General features: G+C 40.9%; 2 protein-coding genes across 6 annotated transcripts in view; one reads left to right on the forward strand and one right to left on the reverse strand.

The window, feature by feature from the left end:
- Nucleotides 1-1,362, reverse strand: part of EAF2 (ELL associated factor 2) — a 45,936-nt gene extending 44,574 nt beyond the window's left edge. For 2 of the 3 annotated variants that reach the window (XM_059687702.1, XM_059687700.1), the window contains exon 1: nucleotides 1,159-1,362. In XM_059687702.1, the coding sequence (XP_059543685.1) occupies nucleotides 1,159-1,251 (93 nt within the window). In that variant the 5' untranslated portion in view covers nucleotides 1,252-1,362. The remainder of the gene's footprint in view (nucleotides 1-1,158) is intronic. The other variant, XM_059687701.1, reaches the window with a different exon arrangement.
- Nucleotides 1,363-1,454: 92 nt separating this feature from the next.
- IQCB1 (IQ motif containing B1) overlaps nucleotides 1,455-23,329 on the forward strand; it is a 53,370-nt gene continuing 31,495 nt past the window's right edge. For all 3 annotated transcript variants that reach the window (XM_059687703.1, XM_059687704.1, XM_059687705.1), the window contains exons 1-7: nucleotides 1,455-1,578; nucleotides 2,038-2,121; nucleotides 7,312-7,420; nucleotides 8,869-9,031; nucleotides 12,423-12,552; nucleotides 17,583-17,676; nucleotides 22,442-22,541. In XM_059687703.1, the coding sequence (XP_059543686.1) occupies nucleotides 7,324-7,420; nucleotides 8,869-9,031; nucleotides 12,423-12,552; nucleotides 17,583-17,676; nucleotides 22,442-22,541 (584 nt within the window). In that variant the 5' untranslated portion in view covers nucleotides 1,455-1,578; nucleotides 2,038-2,121; nucleotides 7,312-7,323. The remainder of the gene's footprint in view (nucleotides 1,579-2,037; nucleotides 2,122-7,311; nucleotides 7,421-8,868; nucleotides 9,032-12,422; nucleotides 12,553-17,582; nucleotides 17,677-22,441; nucleotides 22,542-23,329) is intronic.

Raw genomic sequence — 23,329 nt, forward strand, 5'->3', positions numbered from 1 at the left:
TCAGAAAGGATATATGCACCCCTATGTTCATAGCAGCACAATTCACCATAGCTAAGATCTGGAAACAGCCTAAGTGCCCATCAGTAGATGAATGGATTAGAAAACTGTGGTACATCTACACGATGGAATACTATGCTGCTGTAAAAAGGAAGGAACTCTTACCATTTGCAACGTCATGGATGGAACTGGAGAGCATTATGCTAAGTGAAATAAGGCAGTCAGAGAAAGATAAATACCACATGACCTCACTCATTTATGGAATATAATGAACAACATAAACTGATGAACAAAAACAGATCCAGAGACAGGGAAGCATCAATCAGACCATCAAACCTCAGAGGGAAGGTAGGGGAGGGTGTGAGTAAAGGGGAGAGATCAGCCAAAGGACTTGTACGCATGCATATAAGCCTAACTAATGGACACAGACACCAGGGGGGTGAGGGCATGAGTGGAGGGAGGGGGTAATGGGGGGATAAGGACACATATCTAATACTTTAATCAATAAAGAAATTAAAAGTAAAAAAAAAAAAAAACACCAAAAACTAGTTCCAGAAGACAACCAAAAGGAAATCAAAAGGAGAAATCACAGGGAGGTCAATATCTTTCCAATAAAGAATAACACACCCTCCAGTACTTTGATGATTAGTATTTGATCATCAGGAACCCAAGAAAGATGCAGATTATTAGAATGGTTCAGAACCTCTCCCCAGGAACACACTAAATAAGAACCCTAATTAGCCAAACAGAAAAAGTGACGGGAAAAAAAGGATGATTTGTCCACCAGCCTCAAGGCATCCCCCCTCCCTCTGTCTAAACTGGGTCCTTTGCTCCCTTCCACTTGCCACCTGGCTGTTTTCCTTTCCACCTTCGTATTGCCCAGCAGTCACGTCTGTCTCCACAGTCACTGCTGTAGACCCTCTTCACAAAGTTTCCCTTTCGCCTGCTGGTTTTCCTGAAATCTCTCTGTCCAGGGTTTCTCCTCACCTGCTCCTTCCCCCGACGCCCCTAGGACTCCAGGCAGGGCGGTGGATCGCGCGGGGCGCCCCGTTCTCCAGCAAAATAAGGGAGTCCTCCGTGGAAACACAACTCGGAGACGTTTGTGCCTCCAAACCCCCATCCCCAGAGCTCCCCCCTTTCCCCGGGATTGTCCTCACTCACAGCGCACCGTGTGGAAGGCGCATCGCGGCTGCTTCTCAAAACTGTCGCCCAACTTGAGAATCCGCTCGCGACTGTCGACGTACCAGGGTCCATTCATTATTCTCCGTCGGCTCCGACTTCGCCTTCGCCGCGGACCCGCCTCCGGACCCTCTGCCACCTCAGCCTGAGGAGCAGCGTTCGCGGCCGCCGGAGCGGCCAACCCAGACTCCGCCCCGCGCCCAACGCGCGCGCCCACTGGGAGCATCTCGAGTGCTGATTGGCTGCCTGGCGAAAGGCGCCCCGCCCCTTGGCTCCGAGAATCCCGGTCCCGCCTCCAGGCCTTTTCCCGCGTTGCGACGCACGCCGCTCCGGGAACGCCGTGCCACGGAGGTGCGCGGTGGGAGTGGGGTCTTTCGGCGGAGGAACGCGGAGTGGGATGAGGTAACGGGCCTGAGGTGGCGGCGGGGGAAGGAGAGGGCCCCGAGGTACCAAGAGGCGGGGGCGCCAGACTTCTGGAGCTAGTGACCCGGACTGCGGGAGCCCTGAACGGGAGAATGGGCCTGCTGCACGCCCGTTCTGTGGAGATTTAGCCTGGAAACTGAGGCCCGGGGAGGGGCGGACTCGGGGCCCGAGGCCTGGTAGCGCCCAACTTGGTTCTAGAATCAGGAGTGAAGGAGCTCGCGGCCTCAGAACCTCGGTCCCGGGACCTGACTGGAAGGCGACGCCGTTACCTAGGCAATCGTTTTCTGACTTATTTCCAGAGGAAGTTCGCGGCACGATTAGGACCCACAGGTTCAGGTCGCGTGAAGCGAGGCGGGGAAAAGATTCTGAGTTCGAAACTGCAGATGTTTAGGATCAATTGCAACTCCATTGCCTTGTGTTGTCTTATTTCCCTCACAGTGATCCGTGGAGGCAGTAAACCGCGCAGCCGAGACGACCAGGTTCCTGAAGGATCAAGGCCGGAGCTTGTGCTCTGGCAACAGGGTAATAGCATTTATACTAGAAAATAATTCTTTCTTTCTTTTTTTTCTGTCAGAAAGTTCATGAGTTTAATAGTGATAAAGATGAGGGAAGTGTTGTCTTAGAGGAGAAGCACCTCCAAAAGGTTAATAATGTAATAAAACTCTACTCCCTTACTTAACTAATACCTTAGCCAGATTTGTCAATGCATTGTCCCAGGCAGGCAGATGAATGCCTCCCAGAACCTATCTGCTTATCTAAATGCGACTCTTTTTTTTCTTTTCTTTATTTTTTTCTAAATGCGACTCTTTTAAGGTGAAGGTGTACTGAGACGTTATTCTGTGGTGAAGTCAAACCCAGAATCTTTGGATTTGAACTTCATACTTGACAGTGTGACTTTATGCAAACAAAAGTGAAGTATGCTCATTGTAAAAATCGGGGGAGAAAATAATAGTTCTTACACCTTGGAGTTGTTGAGAGAATCAAATGAGTTAATACATGAAAGCATTTAAAGCTCAACATAATAAAAGCTCTGCAAGTGGTTATTAATATCGACTTTACTGTCATGCAACATTTTAGGGCCATCCTCGGTGACTGCCTTCTCTTCTAAATCTTGAATTATTCTAGGGAGTAGGAATTGCTGCTTTGTTTATTTTACAAACAAGAAAACTGGTTCAGGGAAGCCCAGTCTTTTGACTCTATGATCTGTATTATCTTCTGTGTCATCCCTTTGGCACTTAACATTTTATATAATTATTTTATTTTACATATATGAGTGTGTGTGTACACTTTTCCTTCCCAATCACCACATTGGAGGGAATATGTCCTAAATAAAAACCTTTGTGACCCTTGCATCTAATATAGTGTCCCCCCATGTGTTGGGTGATGATAATGTTTCAGCGGTTTTATTATGTTAGCCAGAGAGCAAGAACAGTGTTTTAAGCCTATTTTACCTAAAAAGGCTTCCAACCAGAAATCTTAGGTTTCCATTTTTGTGTAACAAGGAGAAAAGCATTGGGTCAAGAAACTGAGTTTTAGAACGCTCAAAGTTGGTGCCTTTATTTGTTCTCTCAAGATATACTCATTAAGTTTCTACCCTATGCCAAGCTCTAGTCTCGCCTCTTGGGTATATAGCAATGAACCAGAGAGAAGCAGGCAGCTATCAAGGGTGGAATGAGTTTTGCCCTCATAAAGCTTACATTCTAGTGTGAATTTTCTCCAAATTATGCTGTACCAGCCTAGGAATGAGCAAATAGATTAATGAACTACATAAAATCCAAAAATACACTCAAGTGGAATTTCAGATAGTTTCTGTTATATCTGCCCATGACTAATTATCTCAGGAATTTATGACAGCCATGTGCATTTGTTCTTATTTCACCAGTAACCTCATCTAACTTAAAAAATTTAGTTAGATTCCCATCTACGCCATTCAGAAAAGTAACTTAACATATGTACTGTAGATATAAATAAATAAGTTATATGAAAATACAACAAAACCACAAAAATAGGAGAATATATATTTAGGTCTTTGGATAGGGAGCATGACACCAATGGCAGGAGCCATAAAGGAAAAGATTATTATGCTTGACTACATAAAAATTATAAAACTGATAATACAACTTCAAGGAAAATTCATCTTACAAAGTACCAGATGAGTGCATAAAGACATGTACCAGGGTACATTGATATTCATTACCGCATTACTGATTATAGCATACACTCTGAATGACTTCCAGTAGAGGAGATGTTTAAATATACAGCCCCCTTCTCACCCTCAATGGATGCCTGTAACCACAGGTGCACCAAACCATACATATACTATATTTTTTTCCTATGTACATATACTAATGATGAAGTTTACCAGTATAAATTAAGCACAGTAAAAGATTACTAGCAATAACTAATAATATAGAACAATTATAACAAACTAATAAAAGTTATGTGAATGTGGTCTCTCTCTCAAAATATCTTATTGTACGGTGGTCACCTTTTTACTTCAAGAAAGCAGTTTACAGCTTCTCTTTGACATATCCAAATTGTCCAGCATTACTACTCTTGCACTTTGGGGCCATTATTTAGTAAAATAAGGGTTACTTGAATACAAGCACTGCAATACCAGAACAGTCCTATGTCATCACCAAGAAGGCTTCTAAGTGACTAGTTGGCAGAAAGACTTTGGAGACACTGGACAAAGGGATGATTCACATCCAGGGCAGAAGGGAGTGAGATGGTACAAGATTTCATCTATTTCATACTGTTTAGAATGGTCTGCAACTTAAAAATAATGAATTGTTTATTTCTGGAATTTTTCATTTAAAATTTCTGGGCCTCTGTTACCGCGGGTAATTGAAACTGCAGAAAGTAAAACCATGGATAAAGGGGGGACTGCTGTATTTTGATACACTCTGATAGAGGAAGCATAGCTTAATGTTGTCATTGAAAAGAATGAGGTATCTATACCTACATTCTTGGAAAGTTGTATGCCTGATATGTGCTGGAAGATGTGCTGGACTTTCTTTAAAATAGTTCCTGAAAATTTGTTTTTTTTAAATGATTCATATTTTACCTAATAAGGAATGATTTGGGATGCATGTATTATGGCCAGCTCTTCAATATAAGGATGGACAAGTGTGGTGAATAATAGCTAAAAAAGTGATTTAGAATAGGTGATTTGGGTATGTTTTGTGTTTTTTACTGTCTTATATGGGAGGGAATATTATAAACATTGTAATTAAAACCGTAGACTTTGGAGTCAGACTGATTTGAATTTGAATGCATGCTGGTGGAACCATGACAAGTTTCTTAAGTTCTTCAAGCTTTATTTTTCTTATCTGTAAAATGGAGATGATTATGGCTTACAGTCTTGTTATGAGGATTAAGTAGGGTATGCATATAAAATATGGTACTTTTTTAAGAGTGATATCTTTCAGAAACTGTGAGAGATAATAAATGCTTCTTGTTTTAAGCTGCTAGTTTTACAGCAATTTGTTATGCAGCAATAGATACTAATACAGATGCCTTTCTTGTCTTTCACACAGAATGTTCTTAGAAAGCTGAATGAAACTGCCCTAGCTGGTGTGACCTCATTTGTTTGGGCATTGTCCTGGGCACTTAGAGGCTGCCAGTTAGATTCCAGGTCAGGCAGGAGTTGGTGTTTTGCTCTCACATCGAAGTTTCTCTCTCTTTCTCCCTCTGCCTTTTTCCTCTCTCTAAAAATCAGTTTTAAAAAAATTAAAAAGCAAAAGCACTGGATGAAACTAGTTTTGCTCATCTAAATCTAATTTTGCTCATATAAATAGTAGCCCTCTGTATTATCTTCTCTTTTGTGTTATTTTTTCATTGAGTTTGTCTTGAAGTTCTTTCAACATCAATACACATAGACTTCCTTCATTCTTTGATTTGATGCACAGTATTCTAAGCCATGGATATATTATGGATTATTTAAACACTAAAGGCCCGGTGCATGAATTCGTGCGCGGGTGGGGTCCCTCGGCCTGGCTGGTGATTGAGGCCTATGGGGGGGGGGGGGCAGCCAGCGGGGGCGGGGTGGGGTGGGGAGGGACTGTGCGAGGTTGACTGTGGGAGCACACTGACCACCATGGGGCAGCTTCCGCATTGAGCGTCTACCCCTTGGTGGTCAGTGTGCTCCCACAGTCAACCTACCCCTTGGTGGTCAGTGTGCATCAAAAAAAAAAAAAGTGATATCTTTGAGCTTTGAATGCTTTAAATTATTTTTATAAAGAAAAGCTTTAGCAACAAATTGAATTGGAATGTGGGTTTAAAACAGTGTTTAAGATAATTGATTTTATTCAGTCTGTTTTTATAAACAAGCTTTGATTATTTTATAATTAAACAGCATTTCTGAGTTGTGTGTTGGGGATCTCCAAGACTAATCCCAGGTTCAATAATTTGATAGGAGGGCTCACAGTTCTCAGGATATCACCGTATTCATGACTATGATTTACTTATTTGTAATTTTTTTTATTGATTTCGGAGAGGAGAGGGGGAGACATATAGAAACATCAATGATGAGAGAGAATCAATTGGCTGCCTCCTGCACGCCCCCTACTGGGGATTGATCCCGCAACCCGGGCATGTGCTCCGACTGGGAATCCAACTGTGACCTCCTGATTCATAGGTTGGCGCTGAGCCATGCCGCCTGGGTTGTGATTTATTATAGTGATGAAAAGATACAAATCAAAAGAAAAAGGCCCATAGGGCAAGATCTAGAGCAGTGATGGCGAACCTATGACACGCGTGTCAGAGGTGACATGCAAACTCATTTTTTTGGTTGATTTTTCTTTGTTAAATGGCATTTAAATATATAAAATATCAAAAATGTAAGTCTTTGTTTTACTATGGTTGCAAATATCAAAAAATTTCTATATGTGACACGGCACCAGAGTTAAGTTAGGGTTTTTCAAAATGCTGACACGCCGAGCTCAAAAGGTTCGCCATCACTGATCTAGAGGAAAACAAGTACAAACTTCCAAAAGTCCTCTCCCAGTAGTCACATAGGACATTCTTAATTTCTCCTGCAATGAGTTTTGACAACATATTGAAGTGTTGTCTATTAGGTTAGCTCACTAGAGATTCAGTGACCAGAGTCTTTATTGGAGGATAGTTGTGTAGACAATCTGTTACCATGTACCAGATTCCAAATTTCAGGTAAGAAAGTAGGCATTCAGCATAAATCACATGGTTTAGGCACAGTGAGTCATTCTTATTAGGGAATGGTAGAAACCTAAAATCCAAGTTCTAGACACCAGCCGAGGACCAGCCTTGTAAGGAGACCTTTGAAAAAATAGCAGTCTTGGGCCTATGTTAGCTCTTTTATGCATATGCAATTTTTCTTTTATGATAAAGGAAAATTAATTCCTATCCTAGGATTGTTGTTCAGATTAGAAAAAGTGAATGTGAAGCCCCAGACACAGTTCCTGACTGTTAGTGAGTACACAATAAATAATACCTACTGTAGCTGTTACAGTAAAGTATAGGGGTCTCTTCTCTCTTTTAGAGGTACACTAACTTAGGAAAACCAGAGATTTCTATAAGGGAGAAATGAAAAACAAAATAAAATCTACCTTTCATTTCCCAAACAAAGCAAGTAACGTTAAGTTTTCATTTATATTGAAACTATATTTCAAAACTTTAGGGAGTAAATATTTTAGGGTATTTGACCTTTCTTTCCCTGATTCTGTTAAAATACAGGTGATATGAGAAATGAAGCCAAGTACAGACCCAAGGATTTTATCTCTAGCTGCTGAAGTTGCAAAAAGTCCTGAGCAGAATGTCCCTGTTATACTGTTGAAGTTAAAAGGTAAGAAAATCTTTTTGTGATTGGCTAACACTGTTTAAGGAATAAAACAATTCCATCATGGGTACAATTTTAGTATTTGTTTCTACAGTAAAATCTCACCATAATGGACTAATTCCAGCAAGGGGGTGTCTGTTAAAGCCCAAAGTCTATTATAGTATAAAGTAGGTTTTCCAAATGCATATGTTAAAAAATTGACAAATTAGTTTACCTGTTTTACTTATATAGTAAATGTTTGTGTAATTAAGCATGTATGAAAAGTTTAATTTCATAGAAAAGTTTTCTGTATGTATTACTATAATTTTAAATTTATACTGAATAGGTCTAATAAATGTGTGCATTCACCAGTCACCACGAGTAAACAAAATGCACACAGCTGGGCTGTGGCTTAGCGCACGTTTGAACATTGGCCGGCATTCCTTAAACCTGCTGCAGAGCCTTAACTGGTTTGGCTCAGTGGATAGAGTGTTGGCCAGCAGACTGAAACGTCCCAGGTTCAATTCCGGTCAAGGGTATGTACCTTGGTTGCGGGCACATCCCCAGTAGGAGGTGTGCAGGAAGCAGCTGATGGATGTTTCTCTCTCATCGATGTTTCTAACTCTCTCTTCTTCTCTGTAAAAAAAAAAATCAATAAAAAACAAACAAGAAATACGGCAGAAAGTCACTCCATGCAACAACAGAACCAATTACCACTAGCGATGGGGTGTGATCACATGCTAATCATTCGAGGAACATTAATGAGCAGTGAATCTTGGATTTAAATATGTAGACTATAATTGTAGATACGTAATATTTATTTATGTTGGCAAAATTACTAGTATTTTTTCCAATATATGGCCTATTTGCTAAAATTTATTAAAAATAACTGAACTCATAATAAAAAATAACTTGTTAATTTAATTATAAGCAAATCTTCGTTAAAACCATTTTAAAATTAACAGGGTGTTAATTTTCACATATGACATAAGGACTGGAAATTTTGTCCATTAAGTCCAAAGCTCGGCCCTACCCAGTCTGGCTCAGTGAATAGCACGTTGGCCTGCAGACTGAAGGGTCCCAAGTTCGATTCCAGTCAAGGGCATGGACCTCAATTGCAGGCTTGATCCTGGGCTCTGATCAGGGCTCATCTGGGAGGCAACCAATTGATGTCTCTCTCTCATACTGATGTTTCTGTCTCTTGTGTCTCTCCCCCTCCCTTCCACTCTCTCTAAAAATCAATGAAAAAATATCCTCAGGTGAGGATTAACAAAAAACCAACAAAAAATCCCAAGTCCATTAAATCGAGATCCTTAAAATAAAGGGTTCACAGTAATTTGTTCATAGAAACCTTAACATCATGATAAAGCAGTGCTTTCTCTTTTAAATTATTTTTAGTTACTATTCAACCTATAAAAAATAGTTTTTGAATTTATTAAGTTAAAGTAAGTATATCTTATTTTCTTTTGCCTTAGAAATAATAAACAACACACCTTTAGGAAGCTCAGAGTTGAAGAAAATCAAACAGGATATATATTGTTATGACCTCATTCGATATTGCCTCTTGGTGCTCAGTCAAGATTGTTCTCGAATCCAGGGTGGTTGGACTACAATTTCCCAGCTTACACAGATATTAAGGTAAAATGAAGCAATAAGTCTGTGTTCTTGGGAAATATATTGTTAGATTCTTATTTTCAACATTTGCTCCTTTTTGTTCATTTGCCTAACAAGCATTGGCAGCCTCCTATTGTAGGTATGGTTGTACTTTTCTTTCACACTGTATGTTGTTTTGCATCACAAATCCTATCTAATAAAAGAGAAACATGGTAATTAGCGTACGACCGCTACCCTTCCCATTGGCTAATCAGGGCGATATGCAAATTAACTGCAAGCCAAGATGGCGGCCAGCAGCCAGGCAGCTGGAAGCGAACATGAGGCTTGCTTGCTTCAGTGACAGAGGAAACCAACGTTCCCCACCTGCCACTGCCAGCCTCTGAGCTGCAACTCTAAGCAACTATGTTACAAATATAGAAGCTAAACAAAACCCCAGAAACCTGCTTTAGTCGCAGGGCTTCAGCCAGCAGGATCGCAACATTGTTTCAAATACAGAAGGTAAACAGGCCAGAAACCTGCTTTCAGCAGGGGAGGCCTAAGAGCTGGAACCTCAGAGCTAAAGCTGGCCCAGAATAAAGAAAAAAAGGAGCGGTTGGGAGCTTCAATCACCTGCCAGCCTGAAAACAGCCCTCAGCCCCTCACCCAGGCTGGCCAGGCACCCCAGTGGGGACCCCCACCCTGATCCAGGACACCCTTCAGGGCAAACCAGCCAGCCCCCAACCGTGCACCTGGCCTCTACCCTATATAGTAAAAGGGTAATATGCCTCCTGGCACCGGGATCAGTGTGACGGGGCAGTGCCCAAACCCCCTGATCGCCCTGCGGCTCTGTGTGTGACAGGGGCGGGGCCACAACCTCCCTATCTGCCCTGCTCTGTTCGTGACGGGGGAAGGCGCCCCAACCCCCTGATCAGCCCTGCTCTGTGCCTGAGGGGGGAGCTCCCCAACCCCCTGATCGCCCTGTGGCTCTGTGTGTGACAGGCTGCGGTGCCCCAACCCCCTGATGAGCCCTGCTCTGTGCATGACAGGGGGGAGCTCCCCAACACCCTGATCCACCCTGCTTTGTGCGTGACAGGGTACAGAGCCCCAACCCCCCTGATGGGCCCTGCTCTGTGAGTGACGGGGGGCGGTACCCCAACCCCCCAATCGGCCCTACCCTGAGCGTGACTGAGGGTGGCATCACAACCTCCCGATCTGCCCTGCTCTGTGCATGACACGGGGCGGCGCCCCAACTCCCCAATCGGCCCTGCTCTGAGCCCGACCAGGGGCTGCACCTAGGTATTGGGCCTGCCCTCTGCCACCCGGGAGCAGGCCTAAGCCAGCAGGTCGTTATCTCCTGAGGGGTCCCAGACTGCTAGAGGGCACAGGCCGGGCTGAGGGACCCCCCCTTCCCCCCGAGTGCACAAATTTTTGTGCACCGGGCCTCTAGTATATATATATGTGAATATTTCACTGTCTAAAATTTTGCTCCATAAGGTCTATGAAGATCGTGATAATGTCTTTTGCTCACCATTGAATTCCAAGTGCCAGTAGACTCTTTATTGACTGAGAATTATAGGAAGAAATGAAACTATTAAGGCACTGGCTCTATACTGGAAAAACTTACCATAGAGATGGGTGTCACAGTCATGTGAATTTATTGTATAAGGCAGAATGAAATAGGTGCTGAAATGAAAGGCATAAGCAAAGGTAGTATAGGAGAACAGAAACTATTTATTTCACTTTGTGTTGATTTAGCTATCTCAACTGTGTATTTCATTAGGTAATCCCAATCCTGTCAATATTTAGAAGCAGCATTTACTGGTCTACTGCCATGCTAAAAATTTAGAGAAAAGAGATCAAAATCTTTTATTTTGAAAGAGTTGATAAAATAAAGCAGATGTTCCCAGTGTCTATGGCACCTCCAAATTAACTAACTGAACGTGTGCTTTACTAAGTGAATTTAGCTTTTGAAACTGCTTACTCCTACTTTGTTATTAGGTGAAAGACAGACTCAATGTATACTTTTAAAAAAACAAAATAGCGGTATACTTAGTACTTTTTTTATACTTTGATTTTCAAGATTATTTACATAAGTAAATAAAGCTCTATGTCTTTGTTTTGATTAGATGTGTAAGCTCATGAAAATATTGGTTGATCTGTGCTCTCTTGAGTGGAATCCAATGTTTGTGAACATATAAAAAAAAAACTAGAGTCTCGGTGCACGAAATTTGTGCACCGGCAGCGGGGGGTGGGGTGGGAGGTGGGGGAGGTGTCCTTCAGCCCACCTTGCACACTCTCACAATCCGGGACTGCTGGCTCCCAACCACCTGCCTTCCATGATTGCCCCTAATCGCTTCTGCCTGCCAGCCTGATCACCACGTAACCACTCCCCTGCCAGCCTGATCAACACCTAACTGCTCCCCTGCCAGCCCGAAAGTCCCCAGCTGCCCTTCCCTGCCAGCCCAGTTGCCCCTAACTGCCCTCCCCTGCAGGCCTGGTCCCCCCCAACTGCCCTCCCTGTCGGCCATCTTGTGGTGGCCATCTTTTAACCACATGGGGGTGGCCATCTTGTGTGAGAGTGTGGCAGTCAATTTGCATATTACCTCTTTATTATATAGGATGATTTTATTTGTTAATGTTCTCTGTAAAAATAGGTATTCTTAAATAAGTAACTTTAGGAGCCAAACAGAAACTGATACATATGAGCATTAGTCTATTGACTTTAGGACTTGATGTGAAAACCCAAAAACAAAACAGATACATTGAGCATTAGCCAGTTAAGTTTTTATCATAATCTGTCTGTAGTCACTATTGCTCATCAGTGTCTGCATATTTTGTGGAAAAGCCTCAGACAGCAGTACTTATTCATGACACGTATAGAGACCATGCTTGAGTTTCCTCTTCTGATGTAAGGAATATGCAGTCAAATATTTTGCAGCTTTTAGGAAATTAGCTCTATTAGAAAGTTGAATTGGTATAAAATTAGAGTGCTTGCTTTTCTAATCTGTCCCTTGCAGACTAATCTCACCCTGGGTATTTTTTCAGCTATTTGATGTCTAAAATGTATCCATTAACACAAATGATACTAACAAATTAAACTATCAAGGTATCCTATTACTTTTAGAATGTTTGTAGTCCATTCACTGAAAACTTGCCTCATTTCTCTTTAGTGTGAGTCAAGTGCATTTTGTTTCCTGAAGAGTTGACAAATAGGTTTTTAGGACACATGAGTCTTGGCTCTAAGTATAGGCAAAGCCTGCATGACTTTTCTAGAAAGTTGTTAAATAATTTTCCAGCAAAAGTTCTTTATTGGCTTGACAATTAAAGGAAGATACTAAAAATTCTTATTAAGGCACAGTGTCTATAGAAGCTTTAGCATTCAATTGAAATTTATAATTAACCCAACCTGAGTCACAAACTTGTGCTCTTATTTCAGCCATTGCTGTGTGGGCTTAGAGCCAGGAGAAGATGCAGAGGAATTTTACAATGAATTACTTCCATCAGCTGCAGAAAATTTTCTGATTTTGGGAAGGCAATTGCAAACATGTTTCATCAACGCAGCTAAGGTATATGTGTTTATTTGTGCTTTGTGTTTTGTAGCCAAAACAGTTAAATTCTTGAAAAGATGTCCCACGTTATTTTTCAAATGTACAATATTGGGCTGAATGTACAATTAGAATAGTAAATTCAAATATTTTTAAAGTAACAATAAAAAAAAATGTCTACATTAAAAAAGTTTTAAATGCTGGCTGAAGCATACTGTTTGACTTTTTGAAGGATCTGCCTTACTATGCAACTTTGAACAGCACCTGTAGACATTTATTTCCATAGCAGTTTCCTAAAACATACCTTCTACTTAAAAAACAGTAGAGGAAAGTGTTGTTCTCTAGCCCCAAGGCTTTTCTCAATAACTCCAATGGTAAAGCAAAATAAAAGTGAACCTTCTATTAGATCTTTCAAATCTTCTCTAGTCAAAATATTTCAACCTTAACATAGGGTCATATCAATCCAACAAGTATTTCTTGGATGAATTGTACTAGATGCTATATGTACTTTTTTTCTGACCCATGGAATTAAGAATTTGGAAATAAGCCCTGGCCCAGGTGGTTGGAGCATTTTCCTGTACACCAAAAGGTCTTGGGTTTGATCCCCAGTCGGGGTATGTACGGGAGACAACTGATCGATGATTCTATCTCACATCAATGTTTCTGTCTCTCTCTAAAATCAATAAAAAAAGGATATCCTTGGGTGAGGATTAAAATAATAATAATAATAAAAGAATTTAGAATTAATTTTTTTAATATATTTTTTTATTGATTAAGATATTACATATGTGTCCTTATCCCCATGTTACCCCCTACCCCCCCGCCCCCTCCCGTTGTCCGTGTCCATTGGTTAGGCCTATATGCTTGCATATAAGTCCTTTGGTTGATCTTTCCCCCTTACCCCCACCCTCCGCTACCTTCCCTCCAAAGCCTGACAGTCCAATCAATGCCTCTCCGTCTCTGGATCAGTCCTTGTTCATCAGTTTATGTTGTTCATTATATTCCACACACGAGTGAGATCATGTGGTATTTATCCTTCTCTGACTGGCTTATTTCACTTAGCATAATGCTCTCCAGTTCCATCCATGCTGTGGCAAATGGTAAGAGTTCCTTTTTCTTCTTCCTCTTCTTAAAGAATACCTTTCAGCATTTCATATAATGCTGGTTTGGTGGTGATGAACTCCTTTAGCTTTTTCTTATCTGTGAAGCTCTTTATCTGACCTTCAATTCTGAATGATAGCTTAGCTGGAGAAAGTAATCTTGGTTGTAGGTTCTTGGCATTCATCACTTTGAATATTTCTTGCCACTCTCTTTTGGCCTGCAAAGTTTCTGTTGAGAAATCAGCTGACAGTTGTATGGGTACTCCCTTGTAGGTAACTGCCTGTCTTTCTCTTGCTGCTTTTAAGATTCTCTCTTTGTCTTTTGCTCTTGGCATTTTAATTATGATGTGTCTTGGTGTGGTCGTCTTTGGATTCCTTTTGTTTGGGGTTCTCTGCGCTTCCTGGACTTGTAAGTCTATTTCTTTCACCAGGTAGGGGAAGTTTTCTGTCATTATTTCTTCAAATAGGTTTTCAATATCTTGCCCTCTCTCTTCTTCTGGCACCCCTATAATTCTGATGTTGGTACGCTTGAAGTTGTCCCAGAGGCTCCTTACACTATCTTCATATTTTTGGATTCCTTTTTTCTTTTTGCTTCTTCGGTTGGGTATTTTTTGTTTCTTCGTATTTCAAATCTTTGACTTGATTCTTGGGATCCTCTTGTCTGCTATTGGATCTCTGTATATTATTCTTTATTTCAGTCAGTGTATGCTTAATTTCTAGTTGGTCTTTTTTCATATCCTCCAGGGTCTCACTAAATTTATTGGCGGTTTCCAGAAAATTCTCTAAAAACCTTATAAACGTGGTTTTGAACTCTATATCCAGTTGTTTGCTTTCCTCCATTTCTGTCATTTGTGACCTGTTTGTCTCCGCATTTTTTATGCTTCCCTGTGTTGGTAGAGTGGTTTTGTGTGCTAGGTGTCCTATAGGGCCCAGTGGCTCAGCCTCCCCAGTTACCTGAGGTGGACACTCTTGGTGCACCCCCTTGTGGGCTTTGTGCACAGTCTTGTTGTAGTTAAGCCTTGATTGTTGTAGGTATCACTGGGAGGAATTGACCTCCAGGCCAATTGGCAGTGAGAATCAGCTGTGTCTGCAGTGGGAGAACTTCTGTGCTGAAGACACCCTTCTGGGGCAAGACTTGCTTCAGTGGGGCTTTGGTGCTCACTGAGTCTTCCCCCTGAGTGTGTCCCTTATGGATCTGAGGAGTTGTAATCTGGATGGTCCCACTCTGACCACTGGGTACACTGGCTCTTGGATTTAAGGAGGTGCTAATTTAGTCTCTGCCTGAGGTTACCCAGCAGGAGCTACGAAAAGATCTGCAGATTCCCCTTCCTTTTTTGGAGTTTGGAGGTGCCCAGATGAGGCCCAGCTGTGAAGCAATGCAAGCTGCTGTGGGGCCTTGGCCCTTCTCTTGGAAGTTCTGGGTCTGTCTGGCCCAGCTGTAATTTGTTAGGTAATTTTCAGGTTGCAAAGGGCCAGGGCATTCATGTGCAAAAGCCTCTGCTGCAGCCTGGGTGGGGCGAGGTCTCAAGGAATCAACAGGGTGGAGCAAGCAGCTATGGCTGATCCTTGGCCCTGCCCTAAGGGGCCCGGCGTCTCTGTGTCCTGGTAATTTAATTGCTGCAAGCACCTCTGAGGGAAAGCTGCCCTCAAGTTCCGAGTTCTGCCTGCTGCCAGACAGTCCAGTTTCTCCCTGTATGAGTCCTGGGTCCCCAAAGACTTCCCGGAACCAGAGTTCAGAGCAGTCGGGAGCTTGTGACTCCCTCCCGATTCAAAAAGACTGCTGCATCCTCAGGCACCAGCCCCTTTCCGCGTGCGCTCGAGCCTCCGTACCTTTGCACTTTACTTCCACAGCTCCTGAGTCTCAGAGTGCTTTTCTCTTTCCTTTTAGTTGTAGAATTTCCACTCAGCCAGCCTTCCTGTAGTTCTGGATGATGTCCGTGTTGTCTTTTTGTTGTATTTTCTTTTTTTAATATATTTTATGGAGTTTTTACAGAGAGGAAAGGAGAGAGATAGTTAGAAACATCGATGAGAGAGAAACATCGACCAGCTGCCTCCTGCACACTTCCCACTGGGGATGTGCCCGCAACCAAGGTACATGCCCTTGACCGGAATCGAACCTGGGACCTTTCAGTTCGCAGGCCTACGCTCTATCCACTGAGCCAAACCGGTTTCGGCTTGTTGTATTTTTGAAGTTGTTGTAGGAGGCAGCAATTTCGGTGTTTACCTATGCCGCCATCTTGGTTTCTCACTCTAGAATTAATTTTAATAAATTTAGAAGTACATTGCTTAATTTCCAAATATTTGAGGATTTTCTTGATGTTTTATAACTGTTATCCATTTCTTAATTCGGACATGGTTAGATAACATACACTGTACATTTAAAGCCTTTGAAATGTTTTCAGACTTGTTGTATGGCCTCCATATGTTTTTATCTTGGTGAGTATTTCTTTGTAAGCAGTCCTTGCTTTGCACATTGCTATCTCAATTTAAACACACATATCAGAGCCATGTAAAAGTTTAAATATGCACAAGTTTCATTTAACATGATACCATGCAAAAGCAAGCACTCCCTGTATACCTGAATATGAATTCTGCAGTTGTTTGTGTAATGTTTCATTAGTGTCAATTACATCAGTGTGGTTGTAGAATATATAAGGAATCATAGGTCTATAATTCTGTAACTCCTTTATGTTGGAAGAGCTCTTGGTTATATGAACATTTGAGTCTACTGCTACATTAGAGATTAAGCAGATGCACAACTTTTGTGAATTACAAAGCTATATAAGTCATCATGAAATCTTAAGTTTTATTTGAGATGCTTTGAGAATATAAGGAATAGATACAGTCTTGTACTTCAAAAAAAAAACTCAGGCTAGTAAAATAGTCAAGCTCTAGATATTTCTTTTAGAAAACCTAAGACAAATATATTATTTAAAAAACAAGAAATAAAAAGTTATATAAGTGAAATTGAATGACATGGACAACATATTGTGGTTTGAGTGTAAGACTCATTGTTGGCATAGAATTTAACTTAGTAGTGGAGAATATGCCTTCTTTGTAATAGGTTACATATTCCACTTGTAGAATTTCCACTGCCATTTTTGAGGGATGCTAGCACTAAATCAGTATTTGCAAATTTGCTAGATTTCATTTTATTCAGGTCAATTAAAGTGGCATGAACCACGGGCATTTTGTTGGACTTGATTTCTTTTTCTGGCTATGCCACAGACCAATTCTTATGTCTTATCTAATCTAGAATAATTTTCACCCTGTATTCCAGAAAAGAAGAAGCTAGGAAAATTGTCATTTATCTATTGACTTAACATTTGCTAATTGTATGAGTCGTTTTTAGATATTGAGTGTATAGTGGAGAGCTAAATAACATGGTCTCTACCCTCATGGAGTCAAAGAATAGATGCTGCAACTGAAATACACTATTAATAATGCTTTACATGCTGACACCTACATTTGCATATTGTGATTTTCAGCGTTGGGTGTATAACCAAGTCATCCATCTAACTTTGTAAAAATACAATGTCCAGACTTTACCTTTGGAGATTTAGAATCACTGTGTTTGCACCAATGCCTGTGCATGGTATATTTAAAAAGCTCCAGAGGTGTTGAGAAATCCTAGTGTAACCACTTCCAGTTTTTATACTACTTTCATTGTCTTATTTAATCTTAGGGTAACAACCATGTCTAGTAAGTAGAGTAGCCTATAAGCTACTTTTTTTTATAAACTAAAAAAGTAAAGGCTTCAAGATGACATACCTCATGAATAACTGTTAGATCCAGACACCAGGTCCCCTAACTCCTCAGAAGTCAATTCATTCTCTCTCTCTCTCTCTCTCTCTCTCTCTCTCTCTCTCTCTCTCTCTCTCTCTCTTTCTCTCTCATAAAGCAATTACAGAAAAGTAACTTGGTTTTTTTTTTGTTTGTGTGTGTGTTAAGGGTGAAGAAAAAGATGAATTACTACACTTTTTCCACATTGTGACTGATTCTCTCTTCTGGCTTGTGGGAGGCCATGTTCAACTTATCCAGAATGGTAAGAGAAAAGATATTTAATGTAACTGATAGTCATTATAAAGTCATATGCTAACAGTTGGGGGTTTTTTCTAAAAATACATACTTCGTTAACTATAAGTATAACCATAATTAAAAGAAACCATGTTGAAATAACCCCACATATAAGAAAATAAAAGTCCATTTGAACATTCCAGCTTTAAAGAGCCAACATTGACAATGTGAATATATTAAGGGGAAAATTGCTAAAATATAACTTTCTCCTTAGCTTTTTCTATTTAGCAAATCCAAGATAAGAATTAATAATAATTTTAATAATTTAGAGAGGACATTTTTTTTTAAGTTTCAATGATTACAGTTGTATTTGAGATTTAGTATGAGAGAAATCCCTATGTATATAGACTATTTATGTAAGGGTAAGGTTTTATGTAATGACATTTTATTGAACTTTAAAGTTATTTTATAGGCTATTTCTACACTTACATTGAGAAATATAAATATATGTTAGTGTTATATTTTCTTATGACTGAGAAAGTAATTCTTAATTATAATTATGGGAGCATTTTTCTGTTTTGAAAAACAAATGGAACAATGTAGAAACATTTATTTATTTTCGGAATTAAAATTTAAATTGAATTTTTATTTTTCTCTTAGGATTATTCATACAAATAATTTAAAGAGTCAAATAGTTCTGTAAGGATTATTAAACAGAAAACATCATCCCTGGTTCTCATGCTTCACTTCATGTCCCATTTTCCCAAGGCAATTACTTTCAGTTTATTTAACTAACTAGAGGCCTGGTGCACAAAATTGCACAAAATTCGTGCATGGGGTGAGGGGGAGGGCGTCCCTCAGCCCAGCCTGCACCCTCTCGCAATTTGGGATTCCTCAGGTAGGGTCCCTAGGTCTGGCCATCGATCAGGGCCTATGGGGGCTTTCCTTCCCCTGGCTGCCAGCAGCTGGCCCTGCCACTGCCACTGCTTGCCATCTGTGCGGCACTGCCCCCCTCTCCCCTGCCACCGATCGCCTCCCTCTGCAGGCGACAGGTGTGAGGTGCGATCACTTGGATGGCCTGGGCCTCCCTCTGAAGGGCGATCGCTGGCTGGCCCTACACACCCACCACAGCATCACTGGCCAGTGGCCTGGGCCTCCCTCTGTGAGACGATCAATCATGGGGCTCCCAGATCGATCGCCCCACAGAGGGAGGCCCCGCCCACCTGCCACAGCGCTGCCAGCCCCGTGGCCTGGGCCTCCCTCTGTGGGGCCATCGAGCGTGGGGCAATGGCAGGGCTCCTGACCAATCACATTGCACTCGCCTTGGCTGACAGCATGGTCATCCAGAAGGTCATCTGGATGTTATTCTGCTGTTTCATCATTTGGTTGATTTGCATAATATGCTTTTATTATTATAGATATTCTTGGTAGTTATATTTCTGTAGAGCTAAGGAATATGCTTAGATAATTCCTTTTTTTGAAAACACATTATTTGTTTCCTGTTATGGAACAAATACTATTATAAAGTTTCCAATTTAAAGAAATATTTTACAAAAAATATAAAGTACTTAGTTTCATTATAGTGGAATGTAAAACACCTCATAAAAAGAGAGATAGGAAGAGAGAGAATACTTGCATAATTTAAAACATATGCCATATATCCTTTAAAAATAACTAACAAAAATGACAATATTCTTCAGATCATCTGTAGATTTAAAATATCAATAGAGTATATATTAAAACTAAATTAAGCAGTTGTGAAATCTATATGCAAAAAATAAGTGGGTACAAAATTGGAGTCTCCAATAACCTTTTCTCTCTAAAAAGAATCAGCTGCTTCGAGAAATGGCTGACTGCAGATCCAAAATAGAAAATACACAAAGTAAACCTGAAATATCTGGAATACCAGATAGGAAAGGTGCAATCAAAATGTATTTGGGATTCTGTGAAAAGGACTCAGGAGCCAATATAAGGAGGCTTATATTAGTCAAAAACGGTAAATTTGAATGGTAATCAGAATAATAACTACAGTAGATTGAAACAGCAAATATTATGAGACTATTTTTAAAAATTGCCATTACAATCCAATAGGGAATCAGTTCATTTTGGTAGATGGAGACTCCAACATTTATCTTGCCTTTTCTTACATATTCATGAGAAATTTCTCTGTAAAAGTAATCTAACCAATAAGTGAAAAAGAAATAATGGAATAGCGCTATTTTGCAACCCTTGGTGGATTAGTAAATTTAGAAATTAATCATCAATCACTGTCAACATCTTTAAAGGATAATCATAGTGAATTCAAAGTTAATTAAAAAGTTAATAAAACATCTTTATGTAGGTAAAAATGAAATATTTTACTTATCCCAGCTACTTAGAAGAACTTTTTTACTATGAAAGTAATGGAATATAAGAAGCCTTAGAAATATTTTATAGTAGTGGATCTGTTTTCTGAAGTTTTTAAACATTTAAAAAATAGGTTTCTAGTGAAATACTGAAATATTATACTATATATAAATAGACATGAGAAACAGTAGTCCGCATGTGAAAGAAATCAAATATGTTCCTTCAGGAAAAAGGAGTAAGTTGTTTTGTAGAAACTAGGGGAGTGTTAACAGAACTTCCTTGCCATATACCTGATCCCACTTTAGTTACAATTCTGATTAGTTAGCAGAGAAGGGAATAGAAACTAACATTTAATCGGAAACCACCCTGTTCTTCAAGATTCTACAGTAGCCTGTAGACAACTGTTATTTCTAGTTTTACAGGTGAAGAAATGAATGTTCTGAGAGGTTAAACAATTTGCAGTAAGCATCCAATGCCAAGTCTTCAAAACTGGCTGCTGAGAGCCTAAAAATTATTAACCAATAAAAGCAAATGTTTTGTACTTGATGATTTTTATTATTATTTAAAACAAAATGTTAGCAAACTTGATACATTTTATAACAGAATTAAATTTTTTGCCGAATCCGGTTTGGCTCAGTGGATAGAGCGTCGGCCTGCAGACTGAAAGGTCCCAGGTTCGATTCCGGTCAAGGGCATGTACCTGGGTTGCGGGCACATCCCCAGTAGGAGATGTGCAGGAGGCAGCTGATCGATGTTTCTCTCTCATCGATGTTTCTAACTCTCTATCTCTCTCCCTTCCTCTCTGTAAAAAATCAATAAAATATATTTAAAAAAAAAAATTTTTAAGGATGTGATTATAGTTACCTGTGCCATTTCCATGTTCTCCCTTCATAAGAAATTTGATTTTATTTGCTGAAATTCACTATTAGAAAAGAGATTCAAATTTAGGATATATTTTATTTTTCATTTAAGGAGAGCTAAGAGATTCTTAGCTTGGTATTGATGGTTGCTCTCTGACTATCTAGTCTAGACTAATAAAAGAGAAACATAGTAATTGGCGTACGACTGCTACCCTTTTCATTGGCTAATCAGCGAGATATGCAAATTAACTGTCAGCCAAGATGGCAGCCGGCAGCCAGGCAGCTTGAAACTAACATGAGGCTTGGTTGCCTCAGTGACGGAGGAAACCAACGTTCCCCACCTGTGGCTGCAGGCCTCTGAGCCGGCAGTTTAAGAAACATTGTAACAAATACCGCCGGACTTCAGCCAGCAGATTTGCAACATTGTATGCAAAGGCCAGAAACCTACTTTCAGGAGCAGCAGCCTAAGAGCTGGAGCCAAGCCTCAAAGCTAAAGCTGGCCCAGAATAAAAAAAAAAAAGAAATAAAGGAGCGTTTGGGAGTTCAGTCATCCCCAGCCTGAAAACAGCCCTCAGCCCCTCACCCAGACTGCCAGGCACCCCAGTGGGGACCCCCACCCTGAAGGGTGTGTGACCAGCTGCAAACAGCCATCATCCCCTCACCCAGGCTGGCCAGACACCCCAGTAGGGACCCCCACCCTGATACAGGACACCCTTCAGGGCAAACCAGCCAGCCCCACCCATGCACCAGGCCTCTATCCTATATAGTAAAAGGGTAATATGCCTCCCAGCACCGGGATCAGCGGAACCGAGAGGCCTCCGGGCACCGGGATCAGCATGACAGGGGGCAGCGCCCAAACACCCTGATCGGCCCTGCTCTGTGTGTGACGGGGTTGAGCCATAACCTCCCCATCGGCCCTGCCCTGAGTGTGAGAGTGGCGGCGCCCCAACCCCCTGATCGGCCCTGCTCTGTGGGTGATAGAGGGTGGCGCCCCAACCCCCCCCCGCCCCCCCCCCCACGGGCCCTGCTCTGTGTGTGATGGGGTAGAGCCATAACCTCCCCATCAGCCCTGCCCTGAGTGTGACAGTGGCAGCGCCCCAACCCCCAGATTGGCCCGGCTCTGTGCGTGACAGGGGGTCGCGCCGCAACCTCCCCATCGACCCTGCCTTGAGTGTGACGGGGGTGGTGCCCCAACCCCCCAATCGGCCCTGCTCTGAGCCCGACCAGGGGCTGCACCTAGGGATTGGGCCTGCCCTCTGCCACCCAGGAGCAGGCCTAAGCCAGCAGGTCGTTATCTCCCGAGGGGTCCCAGACTGCTAGAGGGCACAGGCTGGGCTGAGGGACCCCCCCTTCCCCCCGAGTGCATAAATTTTTGTGCACCGGGCCTCTAGTTTATAAAAACTGTCCATAAAAATGGAATGACTTACTTATAGTTTTTAAGCTGCGTATGTTAAAATCTTTATTTTTAGGTATACATAGACAGGAAGTTTAGCAGAAATAGTCATGCTTTGATTTGGTTTTGAAAGGACCAAATTGTATCAACATAGAATCTTTGTTTTAATTTTTCTTTTTTCCCTCTTACTTTAGTACTACAAAGTGAACATTTCTTGCACTTACTGCAAACTGATAATGTTCAAATAGGATCTACAGTCATGAATATGGTACAGAACATACTACAGATCAACAGGTGACTTGGTTTTACAAAATACTTATAATTTTTTATTTTTGATTAGCAGCATAACCAATTTTATTCCAATTTTACTGAAATCAATTGCAAATGGAGTGTACATGTCACTTATTACCATTGTCTATCAGAAAGAAAAGAATATAAAATAAGATATTGGAAATTTATTATTGAATTGATATCTTATCTGAGAGCTTAAGATTTTATACCAAATCTCACACTTAGTGAAGAAAAATTACTGTCATTTCTGAAGAAAAGTTTTGGAATCATAATAACCATTACACCTAGTATATGTATATATGTATGTATATGGCAAATGAGCATGTGAAAAGATGGTTAGCAACATTATTAATTAGGAAGATGTCACTACACTCTTGTTAAGTGACTAAAATTTAAAACATTGACTTACCTAAGTGTTAGAGATATGGAAGAACTCATTCACTGTTGATTGGAGTGGTAAAATATGCATTCACTTTGGAAAAGGTATGGCAATTTTTTTAACAAACATGCATCTATATGATCTATCAATCCACTGCCTAAGAAAAATGAAGCATATGTTCATACAAAGACTTGTACACAAATGTTCATAGCAGCTTTATCTGTAATAGCCAAAGACTAGAAACAACCCAAATGTCTACTATAGGTGAATAAACATGTATCCATACAATTGATTACTATTCAGCAATAAACAAATGAACTTTTTATGCATGTGCTAACACAGATGAATATCAAAGTAATTGTGCTCAGTGAAAAAAAAACAGACCAAAATACATTCTGTATGTTTTCATTTG

The sequence above is a fragment of the Myotis daubentonii genome, chromosome 3, assembly GCF_963259705.1.
Source record: "Myotis daubentonii chromosome 3, mMyoDau2.1, whole genome shotgun sequence".
Lineage (NCBI taxonomy): Eukaryota > Metazoa > Chordata > Mammalia > Chiroptera > Vespertilionidae > Myotis > Myotis daubentonii.